The sequence below is a fragment of the Mercenaria mercenaria genome, chromosome 11 (assembly GCF_021730395.1).
Source record: "Mercenaria mercenaria strain notata chromosome 11, MADL_Memer_1, whole genome shotgun sequence".
In the NCBI taxonomy this organism is placed as follows: Eukaryota; Metazoa; Mollusca; class Bivalvia; order Venerida; family Veneridae; genus Mercenaria; species Mercenaria mercenaria.
Window position 1 is genome coordinate 8259050 of NC_069371.1, and position 19178 is coordinate 8278227.

At 33.1% G+C, this 19178-nt stretch overlaps 1 protein-coding gene across 1 annotated transcript; it reads right to left on the reverse strand.

The window, feature by feature from the left end:
* Positions 1-8603: 8603 nt before the first annotated feature.
* On the reverse strand, positions 8604-13187 carry LOC123532119 (vitelline membrane outer layer protein 1 homolog). The gene is made up of 3 exons (XM_045313474.2): positions 13086-13187; positions 12545-12742; positions 8604-10052 (listed from the first exon to the last, which is right to left on the reverse strand). Exons 1-3 carry the CDS (start codon positions 13125-13127, stop codon positions 9927-9929), a joined length of 366 nt encoding a protein of 121 aa, XP_045169409.2. The 5' UTR covers positions 13128-13187; the 3' UTR covers positions 8604-9926.
* Positions 13188-19178: the final 5991 nt, after the last annotated feature.

Consider the following 19178-nt stretch of genomic DNA (forward strand, 5'->3'; position numbering starts at 1 on the left):
CATTCCTCCTGTCCATTGTTATATCCTTTTATTATATCTGAGTGCTCGTATTACGGTGGAACTTTAATTAAATTTCAAGCAAAATTTCTAAAACACGTCTGCACACAATACAAGCAAGAAGACAATGCCAGTTAGCTAACAGCTTCTGCTACATATGCAAAAAGGGACGGATATATTCACGGTTGAGCGCACGATATTGACCAATGAGAGACTGCGTAACAATAACAGCCCTCAAGGACTTATTATCAGTCAACTATATCAGCAACTTCCTGGTGGAACGCCAAAGTGACAAAGATAAAATCATGAATAATACAACAATCAACGAAAAATAACCCCGAGCTTTAATGATATATCAATCTTTCTCTCCATCTACAATTAAAGAAACTTTGTTAAGACAGAATTTATGAAAAATGTTAAAATGAAAAAGGAAATAATCTGAAATTCTGTGTAGAAAACAACAAAGAAACAAGACAAACAAGAAACATTTTAGCAACAGATATATTTACACGATGTCAGATTCTCGTCTCGTTTATTCCCCATGCATTTCTTATTGAAAATACCCGACACAGTTGCAAATAAATTGATTATGAAGACTATTTTACCAAGATGATATGAAGACTATATTTTGCCCTAGCTTAAAACTGTAAAGAATTAACATATTAAAACTAACTGGTATTTTAGGCAGTTTTAGTAATTAGCAAATTCAGGATCCCACGGCCTGCTCCGCTACTCCGCAACGAGATGTGTGCATATAGAATTCAACAACAACAGAGAATTATTACGGAACTATAGGACGCCGATGTGAACAACGCGAAACAGCAGACTTGGTGCCACATAACCGACAACTGATGTTTCTACTCTGCAGGGAACTGGCTGATGTTGGAGGCAGATTTGTTTAAAATTTGTATCATTTATTGTTTATTTCATTTGAATATTTAAAAGAAAGAAAGGAAATTTATAAAAAAAATAAATAAATAAATGTTTTCGGTGCATACAAATGTATTTATAAAATGTATACTCTATACAAAATGTATACTCTAGATACAAGTCTCTCAGAATTTATACTTTTAACAAATAGATATCCGATTCGGCGTATACACTTGTAGCATGAGCGCAATAAAAAATATACATGTTCAAGGCATATAAATACCTTGATCTTTAATCTGTACTTTATACATGTGCGCGTATTTAATTTTAAAATATTAGCATGTTTCAAAAGATATATCGTATCTATAGAAGATGTGATTTTACGGCTGTTGATATCTATAAACATGTACATGTAGTATTTAAAAACCAGATATGTAATTTTGCTTTCTAATTTCAGAACCACTTATGTTTTATATGTATGGCAAGCTCTGATAGATGCATCAGAAAGACGGAATTTCCACAAAATGAACGAAAAACGAAACAAACAGACGTTCATCTGACAAACGTGATACTTTAGAGTTATACATATTATATCTATATTCTATTATATACATGTACTCGTGAAAATATAGACAGATGTGATTCGCAAATGAAAAACTGTTTAATTTCAATGTATAATGGTATATTGTAAAACTACAGACGAATGTTTTGAAAAGATATATAATGCACTTATTTGTATGAAAGAAATCATCACGTTTTAAGAAATTCCTCGATTATATTTGTATTATGCTTGCACTAACTATTCTGATGCCTAAATACTGAGAAATTGTATCTATCTGTAATATTATGTACTTTAAATTGTCTTTTAATATGTATGTGTAAAATTACCCAACTGTTAAGTCGTGCATTCAAAAGCTAATTACGTTTACTAAATTATACCTGGCGAACCCTCGGCAACAATAATCTAAACGATCAACATTAAGGATTTGTTATAGCTTAGATTTACTATTAATCTTTTTTATTATTTTTGTGGAAGAAATGAAGGGATTTGTAATGTAACAGGTTTGAAAGGTTCGGAATATTGTATATTCTATAAATCATTGTTTAATATGCTACGTAGAAAGATGATAAACTATCATACTTGAATCTAAATCGAAAAGCTGAATTGTCAAACCTGTCACAAAACATGTAGCGCAAGGGTTAAACAGGTATACTTAGTCGTTTATATCATTTACTTCCGGGATCAAAGTTAGATATGTTAAGGAAAAAGGCACGAGGAATTGTGTAATTTTACATAGCGGCTAGACTGCTTATTTAAATATATATGCTGAAATATAATTATCTAGGGAGGGAGAGAGTTAGATTTAGAGTTAGAGAGAAAGATGGGTTATAGATGCTAGATTGATAAGGTCACCTTTACTTAATAATATCTAGCTAAAATGTTATGTTTAAATATTAAAGACTGTTGCTATGATAAATAAAACTGGTTAAAAGGTTATGTTTGTTGTACTAAATGGCCACGCTACGTAACAAATATATATGCTGAAATATAATTATCTAGGGAGGGAGAGAGTTAGATTTAGAGTTAGAGAGAAAGATGGGTTATAGATGCTAGATTGATAAGGTCACCTTTACTTAATAATATCTAGCTAAAATGTTATGTTTAAATATTAAAGACTGTTGCTATGATAAATAAAACTGGTTAAAAGGTTATGTTTGTTGTACTAAATGGCCACGCTACGTTACACAATCTCATATTTATCTGTCTCTATCCCTTTACGAAAATAAATACCCAGACGCTCTGATGATAATTTATATTGAAAGAAGAAGGAAAATATGGATATTTGACACTTTTCAACTACATTTGGTTTTACACTTATACGCAGAAGTCAGTATAACTGATAAATTTACTAGTATATGCATTAGCTTTCTAATATAAGCAGAAAATGTATATGTCGCCGGACTCGGGTTTCCGTGGTAACGCGTTTTCTCAAGTAAGTAAGCAACTATATAGGATCACATGTTTCTCGACGGTTTCAGTGCCATTTTCGTCACGGCATAAATGAAACATTGCGGTTATATTATGAGACGAATATCAGACAACTGATACGGTACCCTATCGTATCCTACAGTTTAACATAACCACGGCAACGGGGATGTTTGAAATAACTTATATCTTGCTAATTTTTGGTGGTTCTTCAAAAAGGTATAAGTAAGTTTCTATTTCCAGTTTCTATGTTATTATTTGTAAGTAATATAACTGTTTTATTTTCATTTATTTAAAGAAATATTGAAGCTTAAAATACTTAATTTTAAGCATTAATAAACCATTCAGCATCAAATAGGAGACATGTTTATGTACATGTCCAGAAGAATGAATATAAATGCAGCACATTTATTTTGTCGTATATATTTTCGAAGGTTCAGCTTTTTTGGTATACTTCTTCTTAGTCTGGATTACCTGTCCCTTAACTGCTGCTATTAGTACACGACGGGAACCAGGCTATTAGTACACGACGGGAACCAGGCTATACTTCTTCCTTGATTTACGAATCGATGTAAGTCACTTGAGTAATTTATTATTACTAATGCTACATTACAGATTGGTATAATTTTGAATAATTGCTCCGGCTTAGAATTATTATGATTACCTTTGAAGGTTGCCCGGTGGTCTAGAGGTCCTGGGTTCGAGTACCGTTGCAATCATTTGGGAATTTTTGTAAGATTCATTGAGTCCCACTTAACCTACCTAAGAGGCCAGTACTGGTTCTTCCCCGGCACGTTAATATATACACCGGTCACGTTAAAAAGCCAGACTGTCTATACGCAAAAGAGTATCTAAACGATTTCCTTCTCTCTTTCTGGGGGCTTTGTCTCACTCTGTTCCTGGTCAGTTCGCTCTGTGTCTGTACTAGCAGAGGATTAATTTGATGCCATGAGTCCTTTAAGCATGTTTATCATGTAAAAGGCGCTATTTAAATTTGATATAATAATAACAATTATATAATAATAACTTATTCTCTTGTTTGTCATCTTATTATTAGAACAAGAACTACTCATATAAAAGTTTGAAAAAATAAGCTTACACTTGGCCATTCTGTGATGTCGGAAAAAATGGCTCCAGCTTCGCTCACAAACTCAGTCGGCTCGACAGACAAACTGTCTACATCATTCAACATGCACAACTTCTCCTTCTTGTAGTAATCAATTGATTTGCATAACTTAATTGTAAAACATTCCTTTGCACATTCATGGTGTCAAGAAACAATCAGTTCGCACAATCCATGTCCGATAAGACGTTTATTTTAATGATCTTTTTTTATTTGGAATGGTTTACTTTCACAAGTATTCGATATGACTTTATCAAGGTTGATGCAGAACACGAAACACAGCGCAATTACCGCGAGTCCAGACATCATCAGTACACTGAGAGAGCTTAGGCTACTGTCACAAGCTTACAACTTCTGTACAATAATACAGGATGGTGTCAGATGATGTATTTCAAAACAGAAGTATGGCATCAGCTGATATTGTGAAATTATGAAAAATTTATGGCTGTTTGGCTTTACATCTTATTCTGAAATTAGCAATTCTCTTTTGTATGTTCTATTGGGAATATCACCATTAAATTTCTCCTAAAGTAAAAGGTAGTAGTCTTTAAACAAAACTGCAGTAATAGATTTGTAGAAAAGATACCACCACCGATGTATAAAATGCATTTCAGAAGTCTAGTCTTACATTAATATAAAATTTGTTACAATATTTGTCTAAAAGGAAAGAAATTGCCGTGTGTGGCCTATTATATAATAATGAGAAGATTATCAGATATATACTTGATTAAAAATAAAGACGAATCCTAGAATTTTTCTATGGACAGAATATTTATATTTTACAAATATCTGCTTTAAGCCTCGACGTTTTTTAGTGGTGTCCAAGAGGGCCCCTACAAAGACTTGGGATCCCTTAAGTTTGAAAGGATAAAAATATACTTTATTCAATCAAATTTTATCGCTGACAGACATTACACAATCATCAGCTTAAAATTTTTCCAGTTATTTTTGAGATTGTTTTGAAACTTAGTTTTAAGCTCATCTGATTTTTGAAAAAAAACCTACGAGGTATTTTGTCACTTGATCAGCGGCGTCGGTGTCGGCGTTGGTTAAACTTCTGTTTAGGTCCACCTTTTCTCAAATACTATAAATGCTACAGCTTTGAAACTTTGCACACTTCTTTATCATCATTATGTGACTATGTAGACCAAGCACCATAACTCTAACCCGCATGTTATCAAAATAATGGCCCTTTTTGTATTTCGAAAATCTGAACATTAACTCTTTCCTTACATATTGTGCAGCACTTACAGACGAGCGATGGCACCTTCAGGCGGTCCTCTTGTGTTTTGTTTTCTTAGGCACAACGTATTATAAGAAGCTGTTTTTTTTCTAATAGGTTGATATGATTCCACATTTATGACTATTTTCCCGATCACTGAAGTCGCAAAAAACTGTTTCAGTACGTGGTGAAGAATTCTTTCCCTTTGTTACCGCACATATCGAACGAATGTAGCGCTGCATTACATAAAACGTCGTAATTTTTCAAATAGCTAGTCTAGAATATAGATGGGAATTGATGTGGGCTATCACATTGTCGTTATCAAATATATGTATCCTGGAGGAAAACGCAGCTTTGAACAACCAGTGTCGCTCGCAAGAATTTGGGGTCTTCAGCATCACATGACACTATTTATGTCGAGGCCAGTACTTAGTAAATCAATATATGTGATCATAGGGACGGACATGTCAGCATGCCCGTTAGTTAAGGCATTAGTAGGGTAAGTGGATGAGCGAATTGATATTTGTGGTCGACTACGAGAACAAAAAACTTAAGCAAACAGTGACTTTATTTTTAAATTCAATACAAGCAAAATTATATAACGGATAGAAATAATTATATAAATACAAAAATTCACATATATTTTACTATAGTATCTTTTATTATATTTAGTTCTGAGAAAAATTCTCGGATAATACTAGAAATATATCAAACGTTTTACAGTTTTACCCTACTTTTTCACTGATAAATCTTTTATGTTTTTCACTGTATAAGTAGCTAATATCATAATGTCATATAAAGCCCCAAAGTAGCTGTTGAACTAAATAAAACATGTCAAGACCGCAGACACTATATAATGGTCAGGAACCTCGCCCCCAACCGCCCCTGCCAACTGTAAGTCAGTTTTTATTAGCATTATAACACGTACTGAGTGGAGGTTTATAAAACGGGGTTTGTCACAATTTCGGCATGCTTTAAAATGCACTTTTTTACTACAACTGTTCTTGAAAAAGAAATTGTCCTGACAACTGATATTCGGGTTTCGACGAAGAAATTATTATCTATCATAAATCGATCAATTTCACTTGTATGTAACACTTCCTTGCGAATTGATCCCTGCTTTATACTGCACATATCGTAATCGGGTACAAAAGTTTGACTCTTATCATAGGAAGAGATGATACGATTTAATATAATCGTTAGGGTATTAATTTTGGTACCTGGTTTATGGTTCCTAAACGCCAATCTTTCCTTTTAATGAACATTGATGGTAAACAGGTGCATTTTTAAATCATAATCGTCACCTTCGCCGTTTTCGTGTTATAATGCTAAAGATACTGTCTAACAGTTGGCAAGGGCGGAGGAGGGTAAGGTGTCCTGACCCCAAGTGTCGATGGTCAGGACCCAGTTGTTCGAGACTTTAAAGCGCGATTAAGCTAACATTTGATTAACTTTTTATGTTTTATTTAAGCATTTTAGAAGACTCTGAAAAACACATGTATGCATTAAGTATTATGAACACTAAAATGTTTACCGTAAACTTTAAACATCACAGTAGAACTTCCTACCACTAATTAAATTATGAATAAAAAGTTAACCGCCGGTTAGATTAAAACCCGGTTAAAATTCAAGCAAGCCATGTACTGTAGACAAAATCCCTTGGAACAATTATTTTAAAATATAATTAATTGCATGAACACTGTGAAATGTGAAATGATCAGTAAGTTTACATTTACATCGGTTTTAGAAATGCAGTGTATAATAATAATAATAATAATAATAATGATGATGATGATGATGATGATGATGATTGATAACTTTGTTTAAAGAGGATTACATATTTGGCCATTAACTAAGCCTCCTGTGACATAATAATGTAAAAATGCATCCTAAGTATATAGCATAGACAGTGAAGTGAAAGACATAAACTGAAGTAACAGATTATGAACAAATTAATCCTTCCTTAGTGGCATAAACGGTATGTAGTACATTGAAAACTGTTTAAAATCTAGAAAATATCAGATGATAAAATTATGTACAAATGGTTAAAAATCGTAAGCACATTACAATTGCATTACAAATGTATTTATGCAAGCTCCCTGGTAAACTCACTTTATGTGCTCTGTGCGATGGTATTAAACAAAACTAAGATCTAAGTTTGATTGAAATCTAAATGACGAATATGGTAACACACAATAAACATAAAACTAAAATATAACATGTGACTAGTTGTACAAAAGAAAACATATAACATTCATTATATATGTATGATCAAAGGTGAGGATCTTTATTCGCCGCAAACAAAGGAATAAATTTTCGAACGCAGATTTAGAAGCTGACTATAACTTATCTGAAAGCCGTAACGTTCCGGATTACTACTCATTGCCCTTCCAGACTTACATAAAAACTATTTATTTCACGATAAATTTATATTTAATTACATTCAATTATAATATTAAATAGGGTTACAACCCAATACACATTTTTATATAAACACTGTATATAAACACTGTATCAAAGTTGTTTATTGTCAAGTAATTACTGAAGATTGCAGTTAAGTTATTTCTGAATAGTATTATTGCACAAAGGAATATCTTTGATTTAAAATGTCTGCCTGTGAGTAAACATTACTCAGTCATTAACATTTTCAAATAAACTTGCGCAAAAAAAAAAGCCGAAGTCAGCCCTTAATTGTAAAGCCTTTCCACAAGAATGGAAAAAATGCAAATACAGCCAGGTTTTTTTTTCCAATTAGAAAGTCTCATTTAATATCCAGGACATCAGGAAGTATTCCAGGGACCCTTAATTACATGTTATAAACATAAAGTTCATTAATGCATCTGCACCTGAATACCTGATGTGCGTCTATTACTATGATATAAAAAGCAAAAATCTGATCTGGAAACCTTAAATGGGTCACCGAAAAATAGACTTACCGGGTACACAGTCTTATTATTTTATTTATTATATTAAACATTTCCCATCTATCAAAACTATATATATATATATATATATGTAGATTCTTAAAACAGTGAAAATGATTTTAGTTCTGTGGTATGTTGAAAATATATCTTACCAATGGCGATTGTTGAGTATAGAATAGTATTTAGTCATTTACTGTTTAAATGATAATGCAAATGTTTTATCCCTAATACTATCTATTTTAAAAGGACACCACTGGAAATAAGACCTATGATATATATAGGTCAATAATTTTGAACAATTCATAACGTATAAAGTAATATTATATTTCTGTGATGTCTCTTGGTGCTGTCACTTGTTGCTGTAAAATAATTGTAATGAAATACGATATCAAACATAAGTATCCCAAAATATCTATGGCAATTAAAAATGTATACGAAGAAAAGAATAATGTAACATTAAGGTTATTTAGGCCTACAACGTTTCCGATAAAATACTAATTGGCAATAATTTGGCAGAGCATCGTTTAGATTATTATAATCATGGTCATAGGTAGTGTTTTTGCACAGTTAGGATTTTTTTTATTTCTCTCGATTATATTTACGTTGAATGTTCGCAGACTTTATTAACCATATTTAAAGTGCCGTGTAGCGGCTGTAATACGTTTCCCTGTAACTGAACTAAGTGTTTTAGATTTTCTGGTCCTGTGGGATCATGGGAAATATTCAGTTTAACTATAACATAATTCCGCTTATGCCAGGGTTAGGAGGGGGCGCGTGAGAGGTGTTGCACTTTACATTACCTGTCATGAAAAAGACTATGTCAAACTGAATCTGCTATAATGTTGTTTGATTGCGTTCTTTGCTCCCAAAAGGATATTGTCACATATTTTATTAAGTATCAAAACAGTAGTCTTAAAGTGCCGCGTAGCGGCCGTAAAAAGTCTCCCCGTACGTAGACTGTGTTGTTATATTTTCTGCTTCATGAGAATCATAGAAAGGTTAAGTTGGTGCTAGGGAGCGTGATGGGTGCTGCATATTTCATTGCTTCGTGTTAAAAGATTCAATCAAACCAAGCCTTTTATTTTGCTTCTAGGTTGAGTTCTATGCTTCTAAAGGACTTGACCATAAATTCTATTTCTTTACACATTTTATTTACTAATGACAGTTGCAGAACAAATAAATAAATAAATAAACAATTTTCAGTACATGTCAAGTCTGATAGCATTTGCTACTTGAGAAATGTCAAATCGGATAATTCCACGTTACTTTCTTAGTATGACTTTGTTATCGTACAAATTGCATAAGGTAAAGTTGGACTGTACCTGTGTACAAAGCTGAATATCATCAGAAACAAGTCAAGTTTGATACTTTATAGTCCGGGTAAATAGTATACAATTATAAAAATATGTTACGGTCAATGTACAATTTAATATTCACATCGGACCTTGACCCCACACAAATAGATTAAAATACCATAATGGTCGTTCCTTAACTATGCTATAAATCTAGTTTGATACTTTATAGTCAGGGTAAATAGTACACAATATAAAAATATGTTACGGTCAATGTACAATTTAATATTCACAGATCAAATAGATTAATAGATCAAAATACCATAATGGTCGTTCCTTAACTATGCTATATAAATCTAGCTACCCAATAAAAATAGACATGTTAAAAGTTAACATTTGTTTGAGGACAACAGAGAAACAGAACGTCATTTAAGGCTGTGTTATCTCCTCTATATGGTTGAACACTCGTTTTTATTCCACATATTGCTGAATTAACCGCACACTCACAGCTCTAATGGCCATACGTTCCAAAATCGCCTTTTCCAGGTTCTTGAGAGAGTTCAAAAGCCGTCTGCTTACCATGAAAATCGCGGCACTTAAACTTGATGAAATTAGCCGCAGTGTTGTCCCAGACCACCTAAGGCATAGAAAATAAATAAATGTATAAAATCTACATCTATATTGAATATTTTACTCATTTATGTATTTTTACGTTCATAAGGTATGGTAGCCTTGAAAGTATAAGTTATATGCGTACAAAAATAAACTGTTATACAGAGCAACCACTTAAAATTGAATGTTAACAAGAAAAACAAGTGTATTTATTACCAAACGCACATGTGTATATGTTTGATTTAATCATACTACAGTTGATAAAACATTTACTCGCTCCGTTTTATTAGACATTTGCGAATTAAGACGAAGTGGACTGTGGGCACCTAAGACGATAGAATTTTCAAAGGGACCATCTCAACATAATTTTACTATATAATGTGCAGTAGGAAATACATGCCTATAATGATGATAAGGTCTGGCTTATTATGCCCACTTTGCAGTTTGGGATACAGATTTGACTTTGTCTGTTTGTCTATCCGTCTGTCCGTCAGAGAAAATGTGTGTTATACATATCGCCAAATGTTTGTGACCTATTGTTATACTTTACTGAAAAAATTCTTCAACATTAGAATCATCTGTGACAAAATGGTCAAGGTGTGCTTGTGTGATCGCCCAGAGGCGTCCGTCATCGTCGTCCGACAGAAACAGTTCCGCTTTGAAAACTCCTGAGATCAACACTAATGGACCAATCATATTGCGACTTGTTCAACTGTTTTGTCTTAACAAGATTGAAACTGCGTCAAAAGTAGGTGACTAGGTCTGAAAATGGTTAACAACATTTTCTCTATGACTTGACAAAGTGGCTAGGTTTTTAATCCCAGATAATGCCCTATTGCATTTTATCTAAACTTCATGTTTGTATACACCAAATAGAAAATATTGCCTCTATAGTGCTAGGGAAAATGTTCTATGATTTAACCTAGCTACTTAGTTATTGGCCCAATATAACTGAGTTTTCAAACTTGACCCATGTTTTATAAAAAAAAAGTAACTTTCTTACCAATTTTTAGATAGGCCAGGTAGAACACAGGCCTTAAGAATGTTAAGAATATTTTTCAGTCTGAGATACCCCTATCCTGTATTTCTTCTACAATTCATAAAAAAGAAACGTTCTGGCTAAGTTTCATGTAGAGAATATGGCATCTAGACTGTTAAGAACGTTTTTAACTTACTGACCAACCTTTTAACGTTAGATAACCAAGTTTCAAACTTTACCCAGACTTGATATGCAATTACTATTATTATGTTTCCTATAGATATGGTGAACAATTTAGTCTCTACAGTGTTAAGAATGCTTTTCTATCACTTGACTTCGTGACTAAGGTTTTGACACAGTTTCAAAGGTAACCTACATTTCATAAATGCAAATATTCTGACTCGGGTTTATAAGATTCATTAGTAAATATCGCTTCTTGACTTGTTAATGTTTATTTTCTATGATCCAATCTTGAAACCCAATTGTTTTCATTTTTCTGCGTGTGCTGTATAACATGGACTTTGACCTATATTCTATAGTAATCGGGGCACGGAACAAGTGCACGCGGAAAAGATAATCCATTTATTATTAAGTCTTAAATAACATTTTTATATCAGAAGGCACATATTAAATAGAGGATGTTTTGTTACCAAAAACAAATTTTAAAGTCTTTAGTAATTTATAATCGCAAAAGAAATTGAAAGTAAACTTCTTTATGAAAATGACAATGTAAACAATGACAATGTGCATATTAAATTGAAACATCACTATTCCATCATACATGTAAGTATTTACCTATTACTTTACCCAAATATAAAGATTTCTACAGTTATTGAAGTTCTTCCAACCTGCAGATGTTCAATTGACTTCAATTGGACTTTTTTTTTTTTGCTTAAAGATCTATAAAAACTGAGAACTTAATCAGGTAATTATTAAAATCGTTTGGTTCACTTGTGATTCAAAAGCTCCTAGGGTTCTATTTTTATTTCTAGTCCAACAAATTGTATACGGACCGAGATATTGTGCTAGTGGGATTCTGTCCATAACACGAAATTATTTCAGAATCAACACAGGACGTCAGATCATTTTCTATCAATGAAAGGGTATCTTTTTATCATTAAAATTCGCTTCTTAGTTGAAATATGTGCAAATGAATCGTGTGTTCATAGACGCATATCCAAACCTTTTATGTATGTACATCCAGTTAAATACTGCATTTTCCATGCGTCAAAACATTATTACTTCTTCGCCGTTTGTCTTTTTTAAAAAACATTTCTTGCTCAAAAGAGTGTGCAATGCTTTCACAGTTGTTATTGCTTAATGTATATATTGGTTATGTACTACAATTAAGCACATTTAATACTGGTATAAACAGATACTGCGTTAAAACGAACGAAAGTGAATACCCTAGCAAGTAGAAATTTGTCAGGAATAAATACACAAAACCAAAGATTATGTTTTTTCGTCTGATTTTGCATCGACCTAGAACACAATAAGTGATACTAATCTGATCTTGTATGCTTTAATGCATTACATACCGGAGCTTGAACTTTAAGACTAAAGGAAGTCAAAAAGAAGGGACCATCGGTACCAGGGCAGATAGTTTCACCCATCCAGGTGCCCCATGGTCCAGTAGACGATGTTTTGGTGTTAGATAACTTGCCATCCAGTGATTTGCAAATCAGTTTTATTCCATTTAGAGCTGAATCATCGCCGCCTACCCGATAACTTTCAATCTGTAAGTTAAATAGAAACGAAGCATTTATTTTTCTTGTTGCTTTGACATTACCTTGTGTAAACGCGACACATTATACTTCAAATAGTAGTTGGCTCTAAAAGTATTGCCACTTTTTGCTTAGTATATGGGTGACCATTTGGTGTCATAAAAGCTTGAAATTAATACTCCACAATTGCAACGTTTAAATATCTGGTTAGTATGGATGTACATGAAAAGAACATTAATTAACGCACATTTTTCTAATGATAATTTGTTTGAAAAAATATATTACAAATACACAAATATACAAGTAATAAAACCCGGCTATCTTGGAAGGAAAAAGATGATACTAAGTGGATTACTTTCAAATCGTATCCTACAGCGTATGTCAAATGATCACACATGTCTACGGAATCACTCCACGTGCCCCACTGTCCGCCGTTTGACACTGATAGAACTTGTTCTATGTCTGTAATAGATATAATATTACATAACATAGCTACAAATATACGAAATCTCATTTAGATAATTAAGATCCCTTCATTTTAAAACATTAGTTTGTTATCAAATCAAATTTGAAATTCCCTGCAGCTTATTTTAAAAAAACTATGCAATATCATATTGCTATGGAATTCTGGAGAGGTGGATAAACTAGTAAACATGTTCACTCGAAAATAATTATAGTGACCGAGGCGCTTACTACAGCCGACATTCATATTTCAATGAGTGAAAATATTTCACCCTCTCAAGATAGCATTTTTATTTCATTCCAACGAAACTGTAATGGGTCTCAACATTGAAAAATGGTTTATTGATTTTTTAAAATAATCAATAATATGTAGAATATTATTAGCAATAAAATATAAATATATATATATGGTTCATATAGAATACACATTGAACAAGACTAAATGTTGTTTTTTTTTTGTTTGTTTTTTTTTTTGTTTTAATAATGCCCAGAAAAGCAGAAAAGTTTTAGTGCATTCGATATTACATTATGGGAGAATTTGATATTATTTCATGTTAAAAATGTATTAAATGTATTTCAAAACATTAAATATAAATATATATGGTTCATACAGTATACACATTGAACAGAACTAAATGTTTGTTTTTGTTTTGATAATGCCCAAAAAAGCAGAAAAGTTTTAGTGCATTCGATATTACATAATGGGAGAATTTGATATTATTTCATGTTTAAAATGTATTAAATGTATTTCAAAACATAAAGCCAAAATTGCAAAATGTTACATTTTACGCCTTAGCAAGATCGGTTATAACAATAAATTCATACCAAATCAAGATGCTTGGTTAATTTATCAAGTTCCCAGTATCTCATTGGAATTCTTAAGAATGATGTATAAAATGAATGCTGTCATAGTGAATCAACAAGCAGCTAAGTGTCATGTTTTCAACACTGATACTTTGCCATATTATTATTATTATTATACCAGATTTATATAGCGCCCTTTTCATGATAAACACGTTCAAAGGCGCTTTACATATAGCAAACGCAGCCACACAGGGCGCGAAATTCATCCTCTACTAGTACAGACACAGAGCGATCTGACCAGAGGGACAGAATGAGATAAAGCCCCCATAACAGATAGAGAGAAATCATTTTAGATACAGGCCTGTCCGGCTAACTTAGCCTAGTTCTTTTCGAATAGACAGTCTGGTTCTTTAACGTGCCCGGTGTATAGCACCGATACACGTGAAGCCGTCTTTTCTGGGAATAAGCAGTACAGGCCTCTTAGTTAGGTGAGAAACACTCAAGAGCATCTCAGAAATTTCCAGTTCCTGGACCGGGATTCGAACTCCGAACCTCTGGATTGGCAGTCAAGCGTGTTACCACTAGACCACCGGTCCCATATCAACTGATCTACTCAATTCCATTTCATTACACATAACCAATTGTCAAATAGATATATTGCTATCCTTACCAGTGTCTATACATATATAGCTATCTTGAGAAGGAACGCATTTCTGTTTTGGTGTACATGGCCTAGAACCACAGCTTCCAGCCATAGCCTACAACAAATATAAAACAATAAGTGACAGTTTGCTTGACGACCCAGATTAGTTTACTAGGTGTTCTTGAATCATACCAAATGGTAGCTTTACAAAATATTGCTTACATGCTTGTCTTTTTGGTCAGTTGGCAAAAGAATTTTGTAATTCTCCTGAAATAGCAAATTATGACAATTAAGTGTTGTAATATTTTCTGGTCCTTTGTGATCATGAAGAACATTATTTTTTCTGTAAGCTGGTGCTATGGGGCGTGGGGGTGTTGCACATCTTATTACCTTTCATGAACAGACTAAGTTTGCTACTATGTTGTTTGATTGCCAGGATCTTTTCACAACTTCCAATATGTAGTATTTGGGCGAACGTTGTTGGTGAAATAAAAGAATATTCCAACTTAATCTATTTGTAACATGCAATTTGATTGTCTGTTGAGTGGAAGTTTGCGATGGTATAATACTTGTATAAAGTTGCAATTTTTCTGCTTGGCATTAATATACATGTTTTACTGATCTTACCATTTGAAAATAAAGAGCGATCCACTCTTACCTTTCTAAATATCTGAAATCCTTCACTTGAATAACATATTACATGATCCAAAGCATGCAGAAGCAGGCTAGCACTGACCTTCCACAACTTACTGTCTGTTAAACGCCAGTCAGTCTTGCTAGGTTTTGAATATTATTACGCTATTTTAAAGTTCTTATGTTTATAATCTATAACGTTACATTCTATAAGATGACTATTATACAACTAATGCCCTTTAACGAGGATGATATGAGGATTTATCGGCCTGGAAAAAGTGATTTCAACCGACGGTGCCCTAGGTTGATATCACTTTTCTCATGTCCATAAATCCTCATATTGGCGGAACCTAAGAGGAAACGATTGTTTTGTTATTAAATTCAACAACTCGAAGGAAGGCTAGTGAGGAAAGAGCAATTCATATACAAACATTTACAGCATTTAGTTATTGTTGTCGTGTTTTGAATAATTAGATAATTGTGTTTTAAAGTTTCTACTAGATAATATATTTATCAAATTTGGCAATAAAACTTACAGACAAGTAATTGGTATCCCGATGGGAACCAACTGCGCCCCCTCATTGCTGATTTATTCTTATTCTGTTATGAACGAGATTCCATGCTTAGTTTATCCACTGAGACAGAATTTGAAAGTATTGAAGCTTTTAATGGAACCTCAAGGTATCTTGATGATATTTTAAATATGGACAACCAATATTTTTTCAGAAATGGTGAAATATATTTACCCTAAAGAGTTACAGCTTAACAAGGCTAATACTTCAGATTTAGAAGCGTCATTTCTGGATCTAAATTTAAGAATTGTGAATAATAATCTAGAAACGAAAATATATGATAAAAGGGACCATTTTAATTTTGAAATTGTCAACTTTCCCCATATTGATGGAGATGTCCCTCGAGCAACATCATACGGTGTCTATATTTCACAGCTTATTCGTTTTGCAAGAGCTTGCTCAAATATAGATGATTTTAATGACAGAAATCTTCATATCACCAAGAAATTGTTACAACAGGATTACCGTTATCATAAGCTACGGAAAGTTTTAAGTACATTTTACTACAGATCGTCTGAACTATTAGAAAAATACAGTACGACCCTTAAAACACTTCTAAAACTTGGACTTACGGAATACTATGGAGATGTAGTTTATAAAATTCGGAAAATTAAACATAACCCTTATTTTTATCATTTTTTTTTTTGTAAAATTGGTTAAAAAGTTTATCGAAAGAGGATACGATGCGAAAATCGTGAAGCACAGTGCATGTTTAGTGATCGACCCCTCTACAGGTAATTGCTACGCTTTCCTATTTGATGGTGCGATGGCTAATAAAGTGTAGGACTCCAAGATGCTTTTCTCCTAAATCCTACATACAATGGACGGAAGGAGTTGATTTTTGTCTTACAGTTTTCTTAGTCGTGCCCTTAAAAGTTAGGCTCTTGATGCTCTGACTTCAGACAAGTTGTTGAGTACATTGGTGTAATTGTACCTTGAATTTACCTTAATTTTATGTTTTGCTTTATTTATCTGTTACTTTTGCACTAATGTTAGAGCCTTTCTCAGCGGGGATTTTATTTACATTGTGTTGTTTAACTTGTTGAAGATAGGGTAAGTGCGAGGTTGGCATGCCCTATACGCGTTTAAACCCCCAGTTTCCTTTTTTTATGTTACTGACCGTTCCAAGGCGGTGCCCCTATTTTCAACAGGTTGTTTTGTCTGTCTTGTATTGTGTGTTGCGTATGTTTTCTTGTTTGTTGAAAGCGTGTTTCCTCCGCCCCACTCCCCCTTTTGCCCTCTCCTTTCCCTTGCATTTACGCTACTTTTTGCAACCCCTCCTCTTTACTTTTAGTAAGTTTTCGTTGCTCCTCTTTATTTTGGCAGCCGAATCCCTAGACGGTACTTGATTGTTTTTTCCTACGTGTGTGGGTGCGTTTGTAAGCTTGTGTGTCTATAACGGTGCCCTACTGTTTTCTTATGTGTTGCTTTTTCGTTTTTCTATGTTATTCAGTTGATCGTCGTTTTGTGTTTGTCTTTGGAACATGAGTGTCTGCGCTATTGTGGTTTACGTTGTAGTGCGACTGTGTTTAAAGAACATGTCATTCCCTTGTATATTTGTCCTTGTTCAACTTTCCCTTTCGGATTCCTCCCCCACCCCCGACCCCATTTCGCCCCTTACCATTTCCTTCCCCTTAATCAATATTTAGCTTATATTGTGTGACGTCAAAAGGTCATGGCGCCACTGCTATAGATCCGTACGTGATTTTGGCTCCGCTTACAACTCAATATGAATTTGCATCATTTATCATGTGACTCTGTTTAGACCAATAAAAAAGACTATAATGTACATTTAATAATGATAATAAACTATCCAGTATCCCGTGAAAGCATACAATTAGCAACATACATAAAACGTCACTAATTTGTAGACAATACAGATTGTTTAGTTGACATGTTTAATAAACTAGGACAGTACAAATGACGCCATTACTATGTATGCGGTGTCGTTTCATTGTTTATTCACTAGTTCGTGATATCATGAATTCATCAATTGATATCACAAATTCATTTATGGACATCATGTGGCAGTCTTGATTTTAAAGGGAAAGGCAACGTTGTTCTTGTGTTAATTTTGTCAGCTGGGATTTCATAAACCATTTAAAGAAGTGAAACAATTTTCAAAATCGGAGTAAAAATAAAAAAGTTATGAGCATTTCAATATTTTGTCAAATTGGCGGCCATTTTGTTTCCATGAGAACAAAAAGCAAAATGGCGGATTTATTAAATTTTTAGATACACATTTGAACTGCGTTTACTTATTACTGTAAAATAATTTCTCTACTTTTTCCAGCTATAATGAAAGAAATTACCATGTTTTACACCTTACACTCAAGAAACATATGAAAATTAGTCTTGAGGTTATTTGCTAAATAAAGTATTCAGCAGTGTGTAAATGACGTCATATACACACTAAAATGGCTGCCTCCATTATCACCCATTTTCTTAAATTTCAAAACTGCCATATTTTTTTCAATAGTTGTCCGATTTTAAAAATTCTTTCCGCGTTATGAAAGGCTTGATGATGACTTTCATATAAAATTAACTTTTTTTCAGGCTGTCTTACCCTTTAAGGATTTGGATTAAGTAGTTGTTAAAGCTAAGTTATCTCCCTTTGACCATAATTGTAGTTTGTTTCCAGTCAGGTGTATTGACCTTAGGTCAATTTGTTTCCACTAAAAGACTGTATTCTGATTGGTTTAGGCATCTAGTGACCAATATCTCACTACCTGGAAAGTTTTGATACTGTTTACATGTATTTGGTAGAAATTATTTTAAATCTGTAGCATTTTGATTTTAATGGATGGAATAATTAGTTAGAGTTTAGTTGATTTCATTTGTAAGGTACCTGTCAGTTTTGCTGGTCTTATAAAGTGATAGATAATGATTTTAACCTTTACAGTTTTAGACTTTTCTGATTTAGACAGATTAGTATATTTTGAGTAGTCATGTTTCATAAATGGCAGAATTCTCACGTACATATCTCTGTCTCATTTTTAATTACACATTTAACAATTTAGTCATTTGCAGACCATTAACCTGGATCACAAAGAGATTGTTCAGTGATGAGTTTGTTGTGGTGCACTGGTGATGTTATTTGTGTTGGTGCATTGAAGTCCACAACTTGGTAAGCATATATGTGTTTTGTTATGTACATGTATAATGTGTAATTGTATACTTTTAATGCATATGTAAGTTTACATATATTTCAATTATATGTCTGAAGTATTGTGTTTAATAACAGCAATGTGCCACTACACACAACTATATGTTTTATCCTATATTATCATTTGTCAGAATAAGAGATTGATGTGTTTATTATAATAGGTATTGT